We start from the raw sequence: 20,832 nt of genomic DNA on the forward strand, positions 1-20,832 counted from the left end.
ATGGTACATTGCTGAAACCATCACAGCTGTTTTAACAGAATAGATACTGTTCATGTACAGCTAAGCACTTTAAAAAATTGCTTGTAATTTTCCTGATTGGTCACCAGGGACATCATTGTGAAATGCATGCTATAAATAGAAGTAAAGTTAGATTAACTTATTCAGCATTCCTCAAGAGAAAATATGAAATAAAAAAAAACTCAGGCTCAACGAGGCAAGAAAGAAATGCTCCGTTCTAATAATTGCTTACAGAAGCTATATGGTGAACCTTCTACAACCAAATAATTCATTAAAGCTACTCCGCCAGGACTAATTCAAAACACATAAGATTTAGATTGTTTTATATGCCTGCAGGTATACATGGAGTGTACAAAACATTAGGAACACCTTAATATTGAGTTGCATACCCCTTTCGGGGCATGGACTGTACAAGGTGTCGAAAGCATTCCACAGGGATGCTGGCCCATGTTGACCCCAATATTTCCTACAGTTTTGTCAAGTTGGTTGGATGTCCTTTGGGTGGTAGACCATTCTTGATACACATGGGAACCTACTACCATGCCCCATTCAAAGGGCACTTAAATATTTTGCCTTGACCATTCATCCTCTGAATGGGACACATTCACAATCTATGTCTCAAGGCATAAAAATCATTATTTAACCTGTTTCCTCCTGTTCATCTACACGGATTGAAGTGGATTTAAGAAGTGGCATCAATAAGGGATCATAGCTTTCACCTGGTCAGTCTGTCATGGAATGAGCAAGTGTTCCTAATGTTTTGCACACTCAGTGTATGTAGATGCATCGTTTGTCGATGAACAATAGTCATATAATAAATAATCAAAAAGGACAAGTAACATGCATGGATAGAATAACAATGAGTGCTTATTTATTGAATTCTAAAAATACATTTGTTAAGAAAGGGGTATTCCACATAAAAAACAATCCAACATTTTCTCACTAACATTATTTTGTCCCAAATTGTTTATTTATTTTTCTCCTAACCAACTGGAAGATAACCCCTGATAGTGTTTCTTTATGAACATTATAAAAACACATAGGAGAACATAGTGCCAAACTAACTAGCCATCAAAGAGAGCATATGTAAACAATATTTTTCTGAGAGTATTAGTTTAAACTGGACTGCGATGACAGATCAATGTCTATTGACAGACGCTGGTCTATACAGAGTGTAATGCTTTAAAATTACAAAAGGAACAAAAATAAGAGCTTAAGAATAACATTAACTTACACATTAACTCTGAAATCTAACATTACTTGGAACAAAAAATGAAAACCTACAGTATCTTAGTGTCTGAGTTGTCTGCAACTAAAATAGTACTAGAAGAGGATATTTAAGACTGAGCTTTAAGAAAGCTGGCCAACTACCAAAGAAACACCGATATCTCACACATCGACCTCATCCACACATGCCCAAACACTCTCACATTGAGGTACGCAAATAACTACAACTTAGCCAGCCTTGGACAACCTTTTCGGAAGAATCAGATACATTTGCTCAGTTAACACTATACACTTGAGCTAACTTGATTCTACCATTTTAAACATGACGCTGATGACAGGAACCAGAAATGCTGTGTATTGAATATCCTTTTTAGAATGTGTTGCAAACCTTATTCTTAGGAGAATGAATGCAGTGCAATCAAACCCACATTGCAGTATTTACACTCCTATGCAAACATACCTTTTCTTACTTTCTATAAATTTACAGAATGGTTTGTACACTGTGGAGCCATCTGCATCCTTAACTCCTCCCACATGTCTCAGCGTTAGCTTACAAGAGCTCGCCAATGGCTTCAAAAGTATTGCAAGTAAATAAAATTATCTCAAAGCCTAGTTACAAATACAAGTACAACGTTATTGTTCTAAAATAACAAACAAGTAATAAATGTTTATATTAATATAAAAGCATAAAACAAGACATCATGAGAGAACACCAAGAGAACAGAGGGACACTCGACTACCGCCTCCTCCCACGTCCTCGTCCCCTCCCTCTCCCCCGTTTGGGGGTTGTTGTGACCTTAGTTGAAGCCTTCTCCGTTTCCTCGGTCTCATCCACTGTTATCTGTTCTCCCTCCCCTGAATCCAGCTCCTCCTCCACTTTAACCAGAATGGTGTCTTCCGGAAATGGGACGTCCTCCTCCCCTTCCACTTTGTCTTCCTCTACAACTCTCTCCTCTGTCTCATGTTGTTTTTCTATTTGGACCACCTCCTCCTCTACCTCCTGGACACCTGTGCAGGTAGAACCAGTAGCATTGCTGGTATTGTTGCTCTGCTGTTGCTCTATGGCCTCCTCTAGTCGGAGGCGGTACTGCTCAGCCTCCTGCTCCTTCTGTAGGAGCTGTGTGCGGTACTCCTGGGCTTTCCGGTTGGCCTCCTGCAACTGCTTCTGGAGCTGCTCCCGACTGCTGTCCCCTGACTTCGCTTTCTGAGAACGATGGACACATACAGTAAGAAGAAAGAGACGATTTCAGAATATTATGCCAAGCAACAAACATGGGGACCATTGCTGACCTTTTCTTTGGGTCTGGTTAGGATGACTGCAGGTTCTATTCTCCTCTTGCGTGCCAGAGAGGGATAAGGCTCCTGTTCTACCACCTCCTCTGTGATCTGACCAGCCGGGACTGCCACCACTACAGAAACAAAACATAAGCTCATGAATGCATTCATTGTAATGGCTTGAAAAAGGCTGACATGAGCACAATGTAAACTAAATAAATATACACTCAGTGGCCAGTTTATTGGGTACACCCATCTAGTACCGGGTCGGACACCCCTTTGCCTCCAGAACAGTCTGAATTCTTCAGGGCACGGATTCTATAAGTTGTGGCATTCAAATGTTGCTTAAATTGGTATCAAGGGACCTATCAAGAGGCATTTTCTTGTTTTTATCTGATAGGAGTGGAACCCGGTGTGGTTGTCTGCTGCAATAGCCCATCCGTAACAAGGATCGACGAGTTGTGCGTTCAGAGATGCCATTCTGCACACTATTTTTGTACTGTGCTGTTATTTGCCTGTTTGAGGCCTGCCTGTTAGCTTGCATGAGTCTTGTCATTCTCCTTCGACCTCTCTCATCAACACGTTTTATTGCCCACGGGACTGCCACTGACTAGATGTTTTTTTTTGTTGTCACACTATGTACCCTCAAAGCTCATCACTAAGCTAAGGAACCTGGGACTAAACACATCCCTCTGCAACTGGATCCTGGACTTCCTGATGGGTCGCCCTCAGGTGGTGAGGGTAGGTAGCAACACATCCGCCACGCTGATCCTCAACACTGGAGCTCCCCAGGGGTGCGTGCTCAGTCCCCTCCTGTACTCCCTGTTCACCCACGACTGATTGGCCAGGCAAGACTCCAACACAATCATTAAGTTTGCAGACGACACAACAGTGGTAGGCCTGATCACCGACAACGACGAGACAGCCTATAGGGAGGAGGTCAGAGACCTGGCCGGGTGGTGCCAGAATAACAACCTATACCCTCAACGTAACCAAGACTAAGGAGATGATTGTGGACTACAGGAAAAGGAGCACCGAGCACGCCCCCATTCTCATCGACGGGGCTGTAGTGGAGCAGGTTGAGAGCTTCAGGTTCCTTGGTGTCCACATCAACAACAAACTAGAATGGTCCAAACACACCAAGACAGTCGTGAAGAGGACACGACAAAGCCTATTCCCCCTCAGGAAACTAAAAAGATTTGGCATGGGTCCTGAGATCCTCAAAAGGTTCTACAGCTGCAACATCGAGAGCATCCTGACCGGTTGCATCACTGCCTGGTACGGCAATTGCTCGGCCTCCGACCGCAAGGCACTTCAGAGGGTAGTGCGTACGGCCCAATACATCACTGGGGTAAAGCTGCCTGCCATCCAGGACCACTACACCAGGCGGTGCCAGAGGAAGGCCCGAAAAATTGTCAAAGACCCCAGCCACACCCGGACGGTTCTCTCTACTACCGCACGGCAAGCTGTATCGGAGTGCCAAGTCTAGGACAAAAAGGCATCTCAACAGTTTTCACCCCCAAGCCATAAGACTCCTGAACAGGTAACCAAATGGTTACCCGGACTATTTGCATCGTGTGCCCCCCACCCCCTCTTTTACCCTGCTGCTACTCTCTGTTCATCATATATGCATAGTCACTTTAACTATACATTCATGTACATACTACCTCAATTGGCCCGACCAACCAGGGCTCCTGCACATTGGCTAACCGGGCTATCTGCATTGTGTCCCACCACCCTCCCTTTTTACGCTACTGCTACTCTCTGTTCATCATATATGCATAGTCACTTTAACCATACCTACATGTACATACTACCTCTAGTCGGCTGGCCCTCGCTACATATTCGTCGCCAGACCCACTGGCTCCAGGTCATCTACAAGTCTATGCTAGGTAAAGCTCCGCCTTATCTCAGCTCACTGGTCACGATGGCAACACCCATCCGTAGCACGCGCTCCAGCAGGTGTATCTCACTGATCATCCCTAAAGCCAACACCTCATTTGGCCGCCTTTCGTTCCAGTACTCTGCTGCCTGTGACTGGAACGAATTGCAAAAATCGCTGAAGTTGGAGACTTTTATCTCCCTCACCAACTTCAAACATCAGCTATCTGAGCAGCTAACCGATCGCTGCAGCTGTACATAGTCTATTGGTAAATAGCCCACCCTTTTCACCTACCTCATCCCCATACTGTTTTTATTTATTTACTTTTCTGCTCTTCTGCACACCAATATCTCTACCTGTACATGACCATCTGATCTTTTATCACTCCAGTGTTAATCTGCAAAATTGTAATTATTTGCCTACCTCCTCATGCCTTTTGCACACATTGTATATAGACCCCCCCTTTGTTTTCTACTGTGTTATTGACTTGTTAATTGTTTACTCCATGTGTAACTCTTTGTTGTATGCTCACACTGCTATGCTTTATCTTGGCCAGGTCGCAGTTGCAAATGAGAACTTGTTCTCAACTAGCCTACCTGGTTAAATAAAGGTGAAATAAAAATAAAAATAAAAAAAATATATAAAAAAATAAGCCTGACTAACCGGTGTCTGTATATATCCTTGCTACTCTTATTTTCAAATGTCTTTGTACTGTTTTATTTTTTTACTTACCTACACACACACACCTTTTTTTTGCACTATTGGTTAGAGCCTGTAAGTAAGCATTTCACTGTAAGGTTGTACAACACCTGTTGTATTCAGCGCACGTGACAAATAAACTTTAATTTGATAGGTCACTCATTTTGCCCATTCTAACAGTCTACACCTGCAACATTAACTGAATGCCCCAATGCCTGTCTATCTGCATTTTATAGCAAGCCACGGCCACGTGACTCAATGTCTGTAGGAACCATTTGTGAACGGGTGGTGTGCCTAATAAACTGGCTACCGAGTGTATAAATGGCTATATATGGCTGTGGTTTCCTACTTACTTTGCTGCCCCTGCATAGTGACAAAGAACTGCTGTCCAAGTCCCGCTGGCTGCAGGTTGCCGTGTTGGTCCGTCACTATGGTGATGACCCTCTGACCTCCATCGCCCACTACATGCTGAATGGCCGAGTCCACAGAATCTGCTGCGATCGCATCCTCAGATTTGCCTGTGGGAAAGATAGTTACTTACCATTGCAGTCTAAGAACTATAATACAGATCGTGTTAGCCCTAACGCACAGAGTTATCATAATTTTATAGAATATGATATAGATCAAAGTACTATTAATTGTAACATGAGTAGCTCAGAGTAATTTGTAGTGTTATCCTCATGGTTATGCATAGACATCACTTACCTGCATTGTTACCCATGGGACCGGAGGCTTCTGCCAGGGCTGCCAGTGTTGCCAGGACTGAGGTGGTAGAGACAGATTCTCCTGGGATAATAAGACAATGCAAAACCTCAATCAAGTCATCCCATTTAGAAGTGTCTTGGGTGAGGTCAGGTGGTAACTAAGATTCCCCCATTTATATAAATTATAAATGTCAGTGAGTTATATTATATTTGATGTACCTCTACTTAAATGTGTACCTAACTTACTGTAACCAGTGCTCCAGTTGCCCATACCTGACTTGGCGGTGGTGTTGACGAGGTCAGAGAGGTTCACGACCCCAGCAGAGGAAATTATGAACTGGGGCTCTGGGTTCATGTTCACTTGGTTCTGCATGCCATCCTGTGTACATACACAAAACACACCTTGAAGATGTTATTTAACAATAACAGACACAGTTCTTCCCACAACAGTTCAACCTTCAGGGTCTCAACACGCGCTACATAAACCAGCGATAAGAACACATACTTGCATGTGTTTAGATTCCCCCCGTGTTCGCTTCCCTTATACAGACAAGGGCATTTTTGTGAAAACAAATGAACATCAGAGCCATATAAATACAGAACACACACACACAGTCCCTTCACCTGTAACAGTATCATGAGCTCAGTATTGCTGGTGTCCATGGCAATGTCAAAGGGCGTCTTGTCAAACTTGCTGAGGGAGTGGACGTCTGCTCCATATTTGAGTAGCAGCTCTGCCACCTCTCTGTGACCGTGCTGGGCCGCCCAGTGCAGGGCTGTCATCTTCAGCATGTCCTTAGCGTTGATGTCCGCTCCGCTCTGCTAGGGAGTACAGCACGCCCCACAGTGGTGGAAAAGAGATAGGAAAGTGAGACGGGTAGCCTAGATTCCAAAATGAGGGTGGTGAACATTCAACATGAATAAAATAATCAGTCACTTTACTAAAAATAGAACTGTTATGTTTTTCATATAAACTGCTGAATACTGTCAGCTTTACATTTGGTTGCCCTTACACTGACTAGCAGCTCCACTATATTGGAGTGGCCCTCCGTGGCTGCCATGTGGAGTGGGGTCCTGTCCACTTTGGTCCGGGCATCCCTGCTAACACCTGCTCGAAGGAGCACCTCAGCAGTGGAGTGGTGTCCGTACTGAGCCGCTAGATGGAGCGGGGATGTCCCCAGCTAGAACACACAGTTTGGTTTATGAGGACCCAGTCCCTACAACACTGTGTCTGGATTGTGTAAAAGAAGCCAGCACTGCAACATAGGTAGATTTGTGATGTACCACAAGAGATCTGAGGAACAATCTCTCTGTTTTAGGCTACATGAGGTGAGTAGATGTGAGTATCCATACAGTGAGACCCTTACCCAATCAGTGGTGAAGGGAGCTCCATTGACCATGAGGGTCCTGACATCATCATCCAGCCCTGCCCGTGCAGCCTCCAGCAGCCGCTTCCCCAGGTCAACCAGTGACATCTACTGGGAGACAGAAAGAGTGCTTTTGCGTAAGTGTCAAAACAGTAAGACAACCCTCGAGTGAATATAAGCCAGGCATTGCTAAAAAGTCTAGAGAATGTTTTTTGCTGCCAAAATAGTATTGTTTATGCTCTGCGAAACATGTTGCATCAATGTGTTTTATTGGTGTAATGTTGATGGTTGTATTGAAGGAAAAATTGCAGTATTTAGGAAATATTCCGTTTTTGTAAATGTGAAGCAATCGTAGTCAGAACACATGTGAAATTGTGGCAGCAATAAGAATCAACTTGGCAAAAGTGAAATTATTTATTTAGCTAAAATACAAGTGTCAAGTCACATGCTAGCTGAAGAAACACACTGAATGATCGCACAGTTCATTTAGCTGGGCTTGAACATTTCTCGTCAGCTAGTAATATATCTAATAAACAATCAACACTATATGCTTTGATACTTGGTTGGTGTTATGTTCCGGTGGAAGTCGAATATGAAACTACGGATGTCAAAGAAGTGGGCACCAAATCTGGCTACTTCCACATCCGCACTATTATTGCTAGCTAGCTAACGTTAGTTACTAGCATTCAGAACTGAAGGTGGCTTTGATTTCCACAAGACACATAATCACTTAACATCTTAATAGTATTTCGCGTTGGCGTTTGGGGTATTTAGCTACATTGCAAGATAGCTAGCTAGATAGACATCTAACAATGTCAATGACTTAGTTTTACAAGTAGCTAGCTCGTTAGCTTAACGTTAGATAGCTAGCTAAGTTGCAGAGCATTTCTACACGGTTTGTTATTTAGCTACAGCTAACTATGGATTCGACTTTCAAGTGTTGCTTACCTTAGAAAGTCGTTCGCTAAAAGTGCAACTCTTCTAATTTGTGCCGCTGAATGTGTGTTTATTACACTTTCGTAACTTTGCTAGACAGCTAAACAAATATCATAATATTTATATTTTTTGCAGAATCAAATATGGCGGCCAGGCACACCGGAAGTGGTAATAGTATGTAGTGTGCAGCAAAAATGTTCCACAAATGTTCCCACGCTCGAACATGATGATAAAATACATTAGTATAACTTTACAAAATATATACTATTATGTCATGTAGTTATTGCCTAACCAAAGATACTGAATATAGCTAGATGTTTCAAATTCAAACCATCTAGTGAAACAAGTAGTCTGATCTAATATAGTGAACTACATGTCCCATAAACATTTGCGCACTGGAACATTCCTTCTGGCGTCACGTCCCTTAGCGTCCATCGTTTCCTGTTGAAGTGTAAATGGAGACATGACACAGTTGTTTGGGGATTATAAGAAACAATATATAGAAATCCACTGAATTAAAAACTGCTGTAGTGATATTTAAATTGAAGTCACTTTAACTCAGGCTCGGTGCAGTCGCTGGCCGCGATGGAGGCGGTCCCCCGTATGCCAATGATCTGGCTGGATCTGAAAGAGGCAGGGGAGTTCGAGTTCAGCCCGTCGGTGAGGCAGGTGAGATGGGTGGGGGAGTGGAGCAACAGGGCACTGCCGGGCGGTTGAGATCGGAAGTCAAGCAGACAAGAATTACGGAAGATAATCATACGTATCGAGCACATCTAGACAGTTATTAGCCTGACGCATCAAGTAAATGTAGTTAACTAGCTCGTATCTGTTTAGCTGTGTCAGCCATGACAATCGCCTTTGTTTACAGTTAGCTAGCTATGTTGATAATTAGTTAGCTATTTACGTCAACATGTAGTTAATGTGTCAGATACCCCAGTCACAACAAATAAATAAGCTATAGTAGAACTAGCTGTCTTGGTTTCTGTGCAGGCCTGATAGTCTAGCTAGTTAGTCTATAAAATGATGTCATTGTCACATGCACCCTGGAATATTTTGCTTTGATGTAGAGGCAAGTTTGGTAGATTGGAATCCTATATGTTCACACCTTTGTCAGTGGTCATTAAGGGGGGGGGGGGGACATGGTAAAAAATAACCAAGACATTCAGAAATTAGTGCTGGAATGAGTTAAAATTAGAGAACAGCACTGTAACGTTAGGTGAAGGGTCATAGTGGAGCCAGGATGTGATCCGGCCAGGGAAAACTCTGCCATAGTCATCATAACATACTTCTGAGGAAATCCTCCCACACACCCACTACAATTGCGTCTAATGCCTTATGATCCAATCTCCTTTCTTCATCCTCCACCTCATGCTCCAGATATTACTAGAGGACCGTTGCCCTCTCTGGTCCTTCTTTTTTGCTGCCTTAGTCCCAGATCACTTTTCTAGCAACGTTTGTCAATGACATTCAATGAAGGTTACGATTTTTATCATAGCAGTGACAGATTGTTTATCTGGAAAGAAAATTAAGGATAACAGTCCATGGAAAAGTAATGGAAAGGAGGAGAAAGAGAGCTGGGAGATGAATGGAGAGAGAATAATAGAGTTTCTTTGTTTAGGCTAGCAGTGCAGCTGGAGTTTTGTAACAGGACAGTGTTGAAGCACAATACTGATAGACAACTGTGTGTTATTTATTTGGCTATGGCAGACATATATTTAGTTTAAGGAGGATATTATGTTGGAGATGTGTGTGGCTTGTAATGAGGACAAATAATGGTCTCCTTAACCTCCAGACTGTGGCTCCAGTGAGTCTGACTATAAGTAGCTGCTTATTAGAGAGGCTCATCACTGACCGGAGAATACTTACCACAGCAGGGCATGATGGGATTGCTCCAGAGACATTTGGAGGCCAAATCCTCCCAGTCCAGCCAAAAGGGTCATAGACAATCATGACAAGGGAATGTTGATAAGATTCAGGATTCAATGTTAAGACAGATTGATCATGTATTTGTCATCCAGGTTCAAATTTAGCAGATTACATGTGATGCAGGTACAGTGCATTCGGAAGGTATTCAGACCCCTTGACTTTTCCCACATTTTGTTAAGTTAGCCTTATTCTAAAATGGATCAAAACATTTTTTTTCACTCAATACCCCAAAATTACAAAGCAAAAACAGGTTGACATTTTTGCAAATTTATGAAAAAAACTGAAATATCACATTTACATAGGTATTCAGACCCTTTACTCAGTACTTTGTTGAAGAACCTTTGGCAGCGATTACAGCCTCAAGTCTTTTTGGGTATGACGCTACAAGCTTGGCACACCTGTATCTGGGGAGTTTCTCCCATTCTTCTCTGCAGAGCCTCTCAAGATCTGTCAGGTTGGATGGGGAGCGTCGCTGCACAAGTATTTTCAGGTCTCTCCAGAGATGTTTGATTCGGGTTGAAGTCCGGGTTCTGGCTGGGCCACTAAAGGACATTCAGAAACTTGTCTCAAAGCCACTCCTGCATTGTCTTGGCTGTGTGCTTAGGGTTGTTGTCCTGTTGGACGGTGAACCTTCGCCCCAGCCGGAGGTCCTGAGCGCTCTGGAGCAGGTTTTCATCAAGGATCTCTCTGTACTTTGCTCAGTTCATCTTTCCCTCGGTCCTGACTAGTCTCCCAGTCCCTGCTGCTGAAAAACATCCCCACAGCATGATTCTGCCACCACCATGCTAAACGGTAGGGACGGTGCCAGTTTTCCTCCAGACGTGACGCTTGGCATTCAGGGCAAAAAGTTCAGTCTAGGTTTCATCAGACTAGATAATCTTGTTTGTCATGGTCTGAGAGTTCTTTAGGTGCTTTTTTGCAAACTCCAAGTGGGCTGTCGTACCTTTTACTGAGGAGTGGCTTCCGTCTGACCACTCTACCATAAAGGCCAGATTGTTGGAGTGCTGCAGAGATGGTTGTCCTTCTGGAAGGTTCCCCCATCTCCACAGAGGAACTCTGGAGCTGTGTCAGAGTGGCCATCGGGTTCTTGGTCAGCTCCCTGTCCAAGGCCCTTCTCCCCTGATTTCTCAGTTTGGCCGGGCGGACAGCGTTAGGAAGAGTCTCGGTGGTTTCAAACTTCTTCCATTTAAGAATGATGGAAACAACTGTTCTTGGGGACCTTCAAGGCTGCAGAAAGGTTTTGGTACCCTTCCCCAGATCTGTGCTTTGACACGATCTTGTCTCAGCTCTCCTTACCATTCCTTCAACCTCATGGCTTGGTTTTTGCTCTAAAGTGCATTGTCAACTGTGGGACGTTATATAGACAGGTGTGTGCCTTTCCAAATCATGTCCAATCAATTGAATTTACCACAGGTGGACTCCAAGTTGTAGAAACATCTCAAGGATGATCAATGGAAACAGGATGCACCTGTGCTCAATTTCAAGTCTCATAGCAAAGGGTTTGAATACTTATGTAAATAAGGTATCTGTTTTTATTTTTATAAATTTGCAAAAAATTCTAAAAACCTGTTTTTCCTTTGTCATTGTGGGGTATTGTGTGTAGATTGGTGAGGAAAGTTGTATTTTATTTTGTTATAATTTAGGGTAAGGTTGTAACTTAAAATATGGTTAAGGGGTCTGACACTTTCCGAATGCACAATATATATACAAAAGTATGTGGAAGCCCCTTCAAATAAGTGGATTTGACTATTTCAGACAAACAGGCGTATAAAATCGAGCACACTGCCATGCAATCTCCATAGACAAACATTGGCAATAGAATGGCTTTACTGAAGAGCTCAGTGACTTTAAACGTAGCACAAGTCATTTTTTGCAAATTTCTCTCCTGCTAGAGCTGCCCTGGTCAACTGTAATTGCTGTTATTGTGAAGAGAAAATGTCAAGGAGCAACAACGTCTCAGTCGCGAGTTGGTAGGCCACACAAGCTCACAGAACGGGACCGCCGAGTGCTGAAGTGCATAAAATCGTCTGTCCTCAGTTGCATCACTCACTACAGAGTTCCAAACTGCCTCTGTAAGCAAAGTCAGCACACTAATGCTCTTGTGGCTGAATGGAAGCAAGTCCCTGCAGCAATGTTCCAACATCCCAGAAAGCCTTCCCAGAAGAGTGGAGGCTGTTATAGCAGCAAAGGGGGGACCAACTCCATATTAATGCCCTTGATTTTGGAATGAGATGTATGACGAGCAGGTTTCCACATACATTTGGTCATGTAGCGTACATGAGTCAATACTATTCAAATTTTGTCCACCACTAACCAGATTTGAATAAGTGTTTAATAATCCGTCTGAAAAAAATCTCAAAATTGATGACATCCTTCCAAAACTACACATCATTGATTATTAACATTTATCTATAGTACTGCTGTGTATGTATCATGGCATTGGTCACCTTTGACCTCAATGGAAATAGAAACACAGTAGGGTAAATCCATTTAAATTCAATCACTTTTTGACAGCATTCCTTTTGGTTTTGGTGGCAGGGTAGCCTAGTGGTTAGAGCGTTGGACTAGTAACCGAAAGGTTGCAAGTTCGAATCCCCGAGCTGACAAGGTACAAATCTGTCGTTCTGCCCCTGAACAGGCAGTTAACCCACTGTTCCTAGGCTGTCATTGAAAATAAGAATATGTTCTTAACTGACTTGCCTAGTAAAATAAAGGTAAAATGAATATAAAATTAAACAAAACTTTCCATACGTTTGCCCATGGAAGAGGAGGTCAGAAAGTTTTTTTTTACCCGAATGCCAAAACATAAAAGATAAAGATAAAACTGTTCAATGTACTCATGTTGCATACCCAACCATACCATGAGAGCCATTGTCTTCATCACTGGAAAATATATATTAAAAGCTTACAAACAGGGTTGTCAAAGTATTTCATATTTTCTAGATATAAAATAAAAACAGATTTGAACCTTTAACGTTAATTATCTAACTGCTTAAACTCGGGTATTTTTTTTCATATTCACATATGTTGTAATTTAGACCCTACTTTCCATTGTCTGTTTTGGTGTTGTTCCTGCCATCAGTTGACACAACATGCTCTTAAGTACAGGGTGAGTGGCATTTGAATCATAGAAATACAATTCATAGAATGGACCTATCCCTTCAGACCACTGCAATTTATCTGGAACAGTGGGTACACCATTGAAATTGAATACAAATTTGAACTTCTAATTACTGCCACAAAGATGGCCGCCGGTCCACCCACCATTGAATCTCAACTTAAATGGTCATGTTTATTCTATTATCTATACTTCCCTAAAACAGGAAGCACCAGTGACTTGGGCAATAAGAAAGTGGTCAGATGAAGCAGATGCTAAGTTACAGGACTGTTTTGCTAGCACAGACTGGAATATTATCTGGGATTCTACCAATGGCATTGAGGAGATCAAATCAAATTTTATTTGTCACATACACATGGTTAGCAGATGTTAATGCAAGTGTAGCGAAATGCTTGTGCTTCTAGTTCCGACAATGCAGTAATAACCAACGAGTAATCTAACCTAACAATTCCACAACTACTACCTTATACACACAAGTTTGTACATAAAAATATATATATAGCATAGGCAAGATGCAGTAGATGGTATCGAGTACAGTGTATACATATGAGATGAGTAATGTAGGGTATGTAAACATTATATTAAGTGGCATTGTTTAAAGTGGCTAGTGATACATTTTTTACATCAATTTCCATTATTAAAGTGAGCTGGAGTTGAGTCAGTATGTTGGCAGCAGCCACTCATTTAACAGTCTGATGGCCTTGAGATAGAAGCTGTTTTTCAGTCTCTCAGTCCCTGCTTTGATGCACCTGTACTGACCTCGCCTTCTGGATGATAGCGGGGTGAACAGGCAGTGGCTCAGGTGGTTGTTGTCCTTGATGATCTTTATGGCCTTCCTGTGACATCGGGTGGTGTAGGTGTCCTGGAGGGCAGGTAGGGTGCCCCCGGTGATGCGTTGTGCAGACCTCACTACCCTCTGGAGAAAAGTTTGAGTGCTTTTGGTGACAAGCCGAATTTCTTCAGCCTCCTGAGGTTGAAGAGGCGCTGCTGCGCCTTCTTCACAACGCTGTCTGTGTGGGTGGACCAATTCAGTTTGTCCGTGATGTGTACGCCGAGGAACTTAACTTACTACCCTCTCCACTACTGTCCCGTCGATGTGGATAGGGGGGTGCTCCCTCTGCTGTTTCCTGAAGTCCACAATCATCTCCTTTGTTTTGTTGACGTTGAGTGTGAGGTTACTTTCCTGACACCACACTCCTAGTACACCACATCAGTCACTGGCTTACCAGGACATCCACTCCGAGCATGTGCTGATCACTGACATTTTCAACCTCTCCCTGTCTAAGTCTGTAATACACAGTGGCACAGTGATGTAATACACAAGGCACAGTGATGCCGAAACGTTGGTAAATTACATTTCTGGGAGTTTATACATGGAGTGTGCGGCTTTCTTTATTTTGATAGTCTGTAATACCAACATGTTTCAAGCAGATCACCATTGTCCCTGTGCCCAAGAACACTAAGGTAACCTGCCTAAATGACACTAAGGTAAACTGCCGACCCGTAGCACTCACTTCTGTAGCCCTGAAGTGCTTTGAAAGGCCGGTCATGGCTCCCATCAACACTATTCTCCCAGAAACCCTAGATCCTCTCCAATTTGCATACCGCTCCAAACGATCCACAGATGATGCAATCTCTATTGCACTCCACACTGCCCTGTCACACCTGGACAAAAGGAACACCTATGTGAGAATGCTATTAATTGACTACAGCTCAGCGTTCAACACCATAGTGCCCTCAAAGCTCATCACTAAGCTAAGGACCCTGGGACTAAACACCTCCCTCTGCAACTGGATCCTGGACTTCCTGATGGGCCGCCCCCAGGTGGTAAGGTTAGGTAACAACGCATCCGCCGCGCTGATCCTCAACACGGGGGCCCCTCTGGAGTGTGTGCTCAGTCCCTTGCTGTTCTCCCTGTTCACTCATGACTGCATGGCCAGGCACGACTCCAACACCATCATGAAGTTTGCCAATGACACAACAGTGGTAGGCCTGATCACCGACAATGATGAGACAGCTTATAGGGGGGAGGTCAGAGACCTGGCTGTGTGGTGCCAGGACAACAACCTCTTCCTCAACGTGATCAAGATAAAGGAGATAATTGAGAACTACAGGAAGACGAGGACCGAGCACACCCCCATTCTCATCGACGGGGCTCTAGTGGAGCAGGTTGAGAGTTTCACATTTTTTGGTGTCCACATCACCAACAAACTATCATGGTCCAAGCACACCAAGACCGTTGTGAAGAGGGCACGACAAAACCTATTCCCCCTCAGGAGACTGAAAAGATTTGGCATGGGTCCTCAGATCCTCAAAGGGTTCTACAGCTGCACCATTGAGAGCATCCTGACTGGTTCCATCACTGCCTGGTATGGCAACTGCTCTGCCTCAATTACTCCGCACATTGACTCTGTACCTGTACCCCCTGTATATAGCCTCACTATTGTTATTTTACTGCTGCTCTTTAATTATTTGTAACTTTTATTTCTTATTTATTGTATTTTTTCTTAACGGCATTGTTGGTTAAAACTTCTTATGGCTTAGATCCCGCTAACGGGGTCGATATGACAACAGCCAGTGAAAGTGCAGGGCAACAAATTCAAAACAACAGAAATCTCATAATCTCAAAGTATTTTACACCATTTTAAAGATAAACTTGTTGTTAATCCCACCACAGTGTCCGATTTCAAAAAGGCTTTACTACGAAAGCACACCAAAGGATTATGTTAGGTCTGCACCTAGTCACAGAAAAACACAGCCATTTTTCCAGCCAAAGAGAGGAGTCACAAAAAGCAGAAATAGAGAGAAAATGAATCACTAACCTTTGATGACCTTCATCAGATGACACTCATAGGACTTCATGTTACACAATACATGTATGTTTTGTTCGATAAAGTTCATATTTATATCCAAAAATCTCAGTTTACATTGGCGCTTTACGTTCAGTAATGTTTTGCTTCCAAAACATCCAGTGATTTTGCAGAGAGCCACATCATTTTACAGAATTACTCATCATAAATGTTGATGAAAATACAAGTGTTGTGCATGGAACTTTAGATAAAGTTCTCCTTAATGCAACCGCTGTGTCAGATTTCAAAAAAGCTTTACCGAAAAAGCACACCATGCAATAATCTGAGTACAGCGCTCAGACAACAAAACAAGCCATACAGATATCCGCCATTTTGTGGAGTCAACAGAAGTCAGAAATAGCATTATAAATATTCACTTACCTTTGATGATCTTCATCAGAATGCACTCCCAGGAATCTCAGATCCACAATAAATGTTTGATTTGTTCGATAAAGTCCATCATTTATGTCCAAATACCTTATTTTTGTTTGAGCGTTTAGTACACAATCCAAACTCACGAGGCGTGGGCAAGTCCAGGCGAAAGTTCAGACGAAAAGTCATATTACAGTTCTGTAGAAACATGTCAAATGAAGTATAGAATCAATCTTTAGGATGTTTTTATCATAAATCTTCAATAATGTTTCAACCGGAGAATTCCTTTGTCTGTAGAAATGCAATTGAACAGAGCTAACTCTCACGTGAGCGCGCGTGATCAGCTCATGCCACTCTGCCAGACCCCTGACTCAATCAGTTCTCATTCCCCCCTCCTTCACAGTAGAAGCCTCGAACAAGGTTCTAACGGCTGTTGACATCTAGTGGAAGCCTTAGGACGTGCAATATGACCCCATAGACACTGTATATTCGATTGGCAATGACTTTAAAACCTACATACCTCAGATTTCACACTTCCTGGTTGGATTTCTTCTCAGGTTTTTGCCTGCCATATGAGTTCTGTTATACTCACAGACATCATTTAAACATTTTTTGAAACTTCTGAGTGTTTTCTATCCAAATATACTAATAATATGCATATATTAGCAACTGGGCCTGAGTAGCAGGCAGTTTATTCTGGGCACCTTATTCATCCAAGCTACTCAATACTGCCCCCAGCAGGGCTTGTAAGTAAGCATTTGTAAGCATTTGTCTACACCTTTTGTATTTGGCGCATGTGACAAATAAAATTAGATTTCAATAGGTTACCATTGGAGGGTTGACAGTGGTATTTAAGACAACAGATTCCCATTCAAGTCAACACTATCTGATATTTGAACCGCCAAACATCTTTGTGGTACCATTTGAAAGTAAAAATTTGCTGAAAATTTTAGTACAAATATCAGCCAAACATGACACCCATCCTGTATTCAAGAGCATGTTGTGTTTCAACCGATGGTGGGCAACACACAACCTCAGATAATGTAAAATAGGGTCTAAGTTAGAACCATTTAAGCATTTTTAGATAATTGACATTTTAAGTAGGACTGTGACTGTCTTGGAATGTGAGGTTATGGTAATTGTCCAGGCCAATGTACACACGGTCACCGACATAACTGTTCACAACTCTGTTTGCACACTTTTGAACATTGCTATGCTTCTTAATGAAACCATTTTTGAAAGTAATTATACTTTGTTATTATCATGGCATTTCATTATTGTTATTCAGATGATTAGTTATATTAATCAACAAATTAGGAAATGCCAGGTTGGAGACGATCTGTTGCTTTTTTTGTTGTCTTGGCACAACATTAACAGAGATAGGCCAGAGGAGGATGGTGGGAGGAGCTATAGGAGGACGGGCTCATTCTAATGGCTGGAATTGCATTTTTGGAACGGAGTTAAACAAGACATTACAATGAGCCTGCCCTCCTAATATCCTCCTCCCACCAGCCTCCACTGATATGCCTACCTTGTCCTTGTCTGTTGACTCTTCTGCATATAGCGACATTTTATTTATACAGTTCCTATTTCGATGCACAAAACCATTCAAACGAAGTATTCGCATAATGTCACATTAATTTGAATGGTTAAAAAAAAGGTATTTGTTGACTTACTGTGTGAGGTGAAGAAAATATTACTGAGAAGCCCAGCTGGGCACTCTCCTACATTTGACATTCGCGAGAAGCAGGCCAGGTAATTCTATCGTGGGGATTCCAACACTTCCAAATTCGCCAGGCGAAGTCCCGCCCCCATTCATTTTCAATGGGAACACGCAGAGAAATGCGCAGGGGATTGTGGAAAGGTGAGCGGCGCGAACTCTGCTAGCGGAGCGATATAAAAAGTTAAGCTCTGCTCTACTTTATGCAAATTGCACGCGGCCACCGCTGCCGCTAACCAATCAAGTGAGGAACAGATATTTGTTTGATCATCTTTCATTCATGGCATGTAGTTCCGCCTGTCATTAGTTCCGAGCAAGCGCAACTAAAAAAGATGCAGGAAAGCCAATCATCGCTGCGACTGATTTTCCAATTCTATATGATTTTGCTATGCTAAAATACAGAGACAATATCATAGGGTACATGGCATGGAGGAGGATTGCAGAGTTTGTTGATGGTGGGTGAAGAGAGATTTACACAACAATGTGCGTGTGCTCCTAAACCTCGAAACTGTGATCAAATCCACCATTCGTGAATGTGTTGAGTAAATTCAATTGTGAAATTTGCGCACCAAAGGATAGAAAACGCCAGTAACACGCATTATAAGATTGTAAATTATACACTAAGCATGACTTTTCCATGTAATATACTACTAATTGGATTACGGTATTTTAACATTATGATTATCATATTATAGTTTATGGCTCTTTCATTATACTTGTGTCATGAAATTGATGATTATAGCTCACTCCCTGTAAAATACATAGGCGTACATGAATGGGTACTTTGGGTAAATGGAATTGGGGCGTTGACTTGCAAATGTTGTGTAAATTTCTCTTTACCCACCATCAACACCAACATCTCTGCAATTGACCATCTGATTTAGTTTCTATTCTAAGGGGAATTACAAACACTCCCCACACCATATTATTTTCATGTACAATACTGTACTTCAAATATAAGGGTTGGATTTGGAAAACAATTTCAGGTCAGAAGAATTGTTAAAAATCTGGCTCGTGGTTATCTTCATATACATTATCTATTGGTATCATTTTCAATTGGAGAGCTCACAACTGGACAAAAAGGTCATGTTCATTTAAGAAAGCAACACAGACACATTTTTTATTTATTTATTTATTTTACCTTTATTTAACCAGGTAGGCAAGTTGAGAACAAGTTCTCATTTACAATTGCGACCTGGCCAAGATAAAGCAAAGCAGTTTGACAGATACAACGACACAGAGTTACACATGGAGTAAAACAAACATACAGTCAATAATACAGTATAAACAAGTCTATATACAATGTGAGCAAATGAGGTGAGATAAGGGAGGTAAAGGCAAAAAAGGCCATGGTGGCAAAGTAAATACAATATAGCAAGTAAAACACTGGAATGGTAGTTTTGCAATGGAAGAATGTGCAAAGTAGAAATAAAAATAATGGGGTGCAAAGGAGCAAAATAAATACATTTAAATACAGTTGGGAAAGAGGTAGTTGTTTGGGCTAAATTATAGGTGGGCTATGTACAGGTGCAGTAATCTGTGAGCTGCTCTGACAGTTGGTGCTTAAAGCTAGTGAGGGAGATAAGTGTTTCCAGTTTCAGAGATTTTTGTAGTTCGTTCCAGTCATTGGCAGCAGAGAACTGGAAGGAGAGGCGGCCAAAGAAAGAATTGGTTTTGGGGGTGACTAGAGAGATATACCTGCTGGAGCGTGTGCTACAGGTGGGAGATGCTATGGTGACCAGCGAGCTGAGATAAGGGGGCACTTTACCTAGCAGGGTCTTGTAGATGACATGGAGCCAGTGGGTTTGGCGACGAGTATGAAGCGAGGGCCAGCCAACGAGAGCGTACAGGTCGCAATGGTGGGTAGTATATGGGGCTTTGGTGACAAAACGGATTGCACTGTGATAGACTGCATCCAATTTGTTGAGTAGGGTATTGGAGGCTATTTTGTAAATGACATCGCCAAAGTCGAGGATTGGTAGGATGGTCAGTTTTACAAGGGTATGTTTGGCAGCATGAGTGAAGGATGCTTTGTTGCGAAATAGGAAGCCAATTCTAGATTTAACTTTGGATTGGAGATGTTTGATATGGGTCTGGAAGGAGAGTTTACAGTCTAACCAGACACCTAAGTATTTGTAGTTGTCCACGTATTCTAAGTCAGAGCCGTCCAGAGTAGTGATGTTGGACAGGCTGGTAGGTGCAGGTAGCGATTGGTTGAAGAGCATGCATTTAGTTTTACTTGTATTTAAGAGCAATTGGAGGCCACGGAAGGAGAGTTGTATGGCATTGAAGCTTGCCTGGAGGGTTGTTAACACAGTGTCCAAAGAAGGGCCGGAAGTATACAGAATGGTGTCGTCTGCGTAGAGGTGGATCAGAGACTCACCAGCAGCAAGAGCGACCTCATTGATGTATACAGAGAAGAGAGTCGGTCCAAGAATTGAACCCTGTGGCACTCCCATAGAGACTGCCAGAGGTCCGGACAGCAGACCCTCCGATTTGACACACTGAACTCTATCAGAGAAGTAGTTGGTGAACCAGGCGAGGCAATCATTTGAGAAACCAAGGCTGTCGAGTCTGCCGATGAGGATGTGGTGATTGACAGAGTCGAAAGCCTTGGCCAGATCAATGAATACGGCTGCACAGTAATGTTTCTTATCGATGGCGGTTAAGATATCGTTTAGGTCCTTGAGCGTGGCTGAGGTGCACCCATGACCAGCTCTGAAACCAGATTGCATAGCA

General features: G+C 42.6%; 2 protein-coding genes across 5 annotated transcripts in view; one reads left to right on the forward strand and one right to left on the reverse strand.

Annotated features, from left to right (window-relative positions):
• Window positions 1-867: 867 nt before the first annotated feature.
• Window positions 868-8,256, reverse strand: LOC109902006 (GA-binding protein subunit beta-1-like). Of its 4 annotated transcripts, none has more exons than XM_031786801.1 (9): window positions 8,121-8,256; window positions 7,173-7,280; window positions 6,819-6,986; window positions 6,430-6,624; window positions 6,079-6,184; window positions 5,807-5,887; window positions 5,455-5,619; window positions 2,536-2,654; window positions 868-2,449 (listed from the first exon to the last, which is right to left on the reverse strand). In XM_031786801.1, the coding sequence occupies exons 2-9, from the start codon at window positions 7,278-7,280 to the stop codon at window positions 1,982-1,984; spliced, it is 1,410 nt and encodes a 469-aa protein (XP_031642661.1). In that variant the 5' UTR covers window positions 8,121-8,256; the 3' UTR covers window positions 868-1,981. The 4 variants fall into 4 exon arrangements, with proteins under 4 accessions (XP_031642661.1, XP_020353642.1, XP_031642660.1 ...); XM_020498053.2 differs by having other exon boundaries at window positions 7,173-7,283; XM_031786800.1 differs by having other exon boundaries at window positions 6,430-6,627; window positions 8,121-8,245.
• Window positions 8,257-8,490: 234 nt separating this feature from the next.
• The window catches only part of LOC109902007 (protein tyrosine phosphatase non-receptor type 23), a 29,954-nt gene continuing 17,612 nt past the window's right edge, over window positions 8,491-20,832 (forward strand). Inside the window, exon 1 of the mRNA XM_020498054.2 lies at window positions 8,491-8,777. Within this exon, the coding sequence (XP_020353643.2) occupies window positions 8,694-8,777 (84 nt within the window). The 5' untranslated portion in view covers window positions 8,491-8,693. The remainder of the gene's footprint in view (window positions 8,778-20,832) is intronic.

This window comes from Oncorhynchus kisutch, linkage group LG13, assembly GCF_002021735.2.
Source record: "Oncorhynchus kisutch isolate 150728-3 linkage group LG13, Okis_V2, whole genome shotgun sequence".
NCBI lineage: Eukaryota > Metazoa > Chordata > Actinopteri > Salmoniformes > Salmonidae > Oncorhynchus > Oncorhynchus kisutch.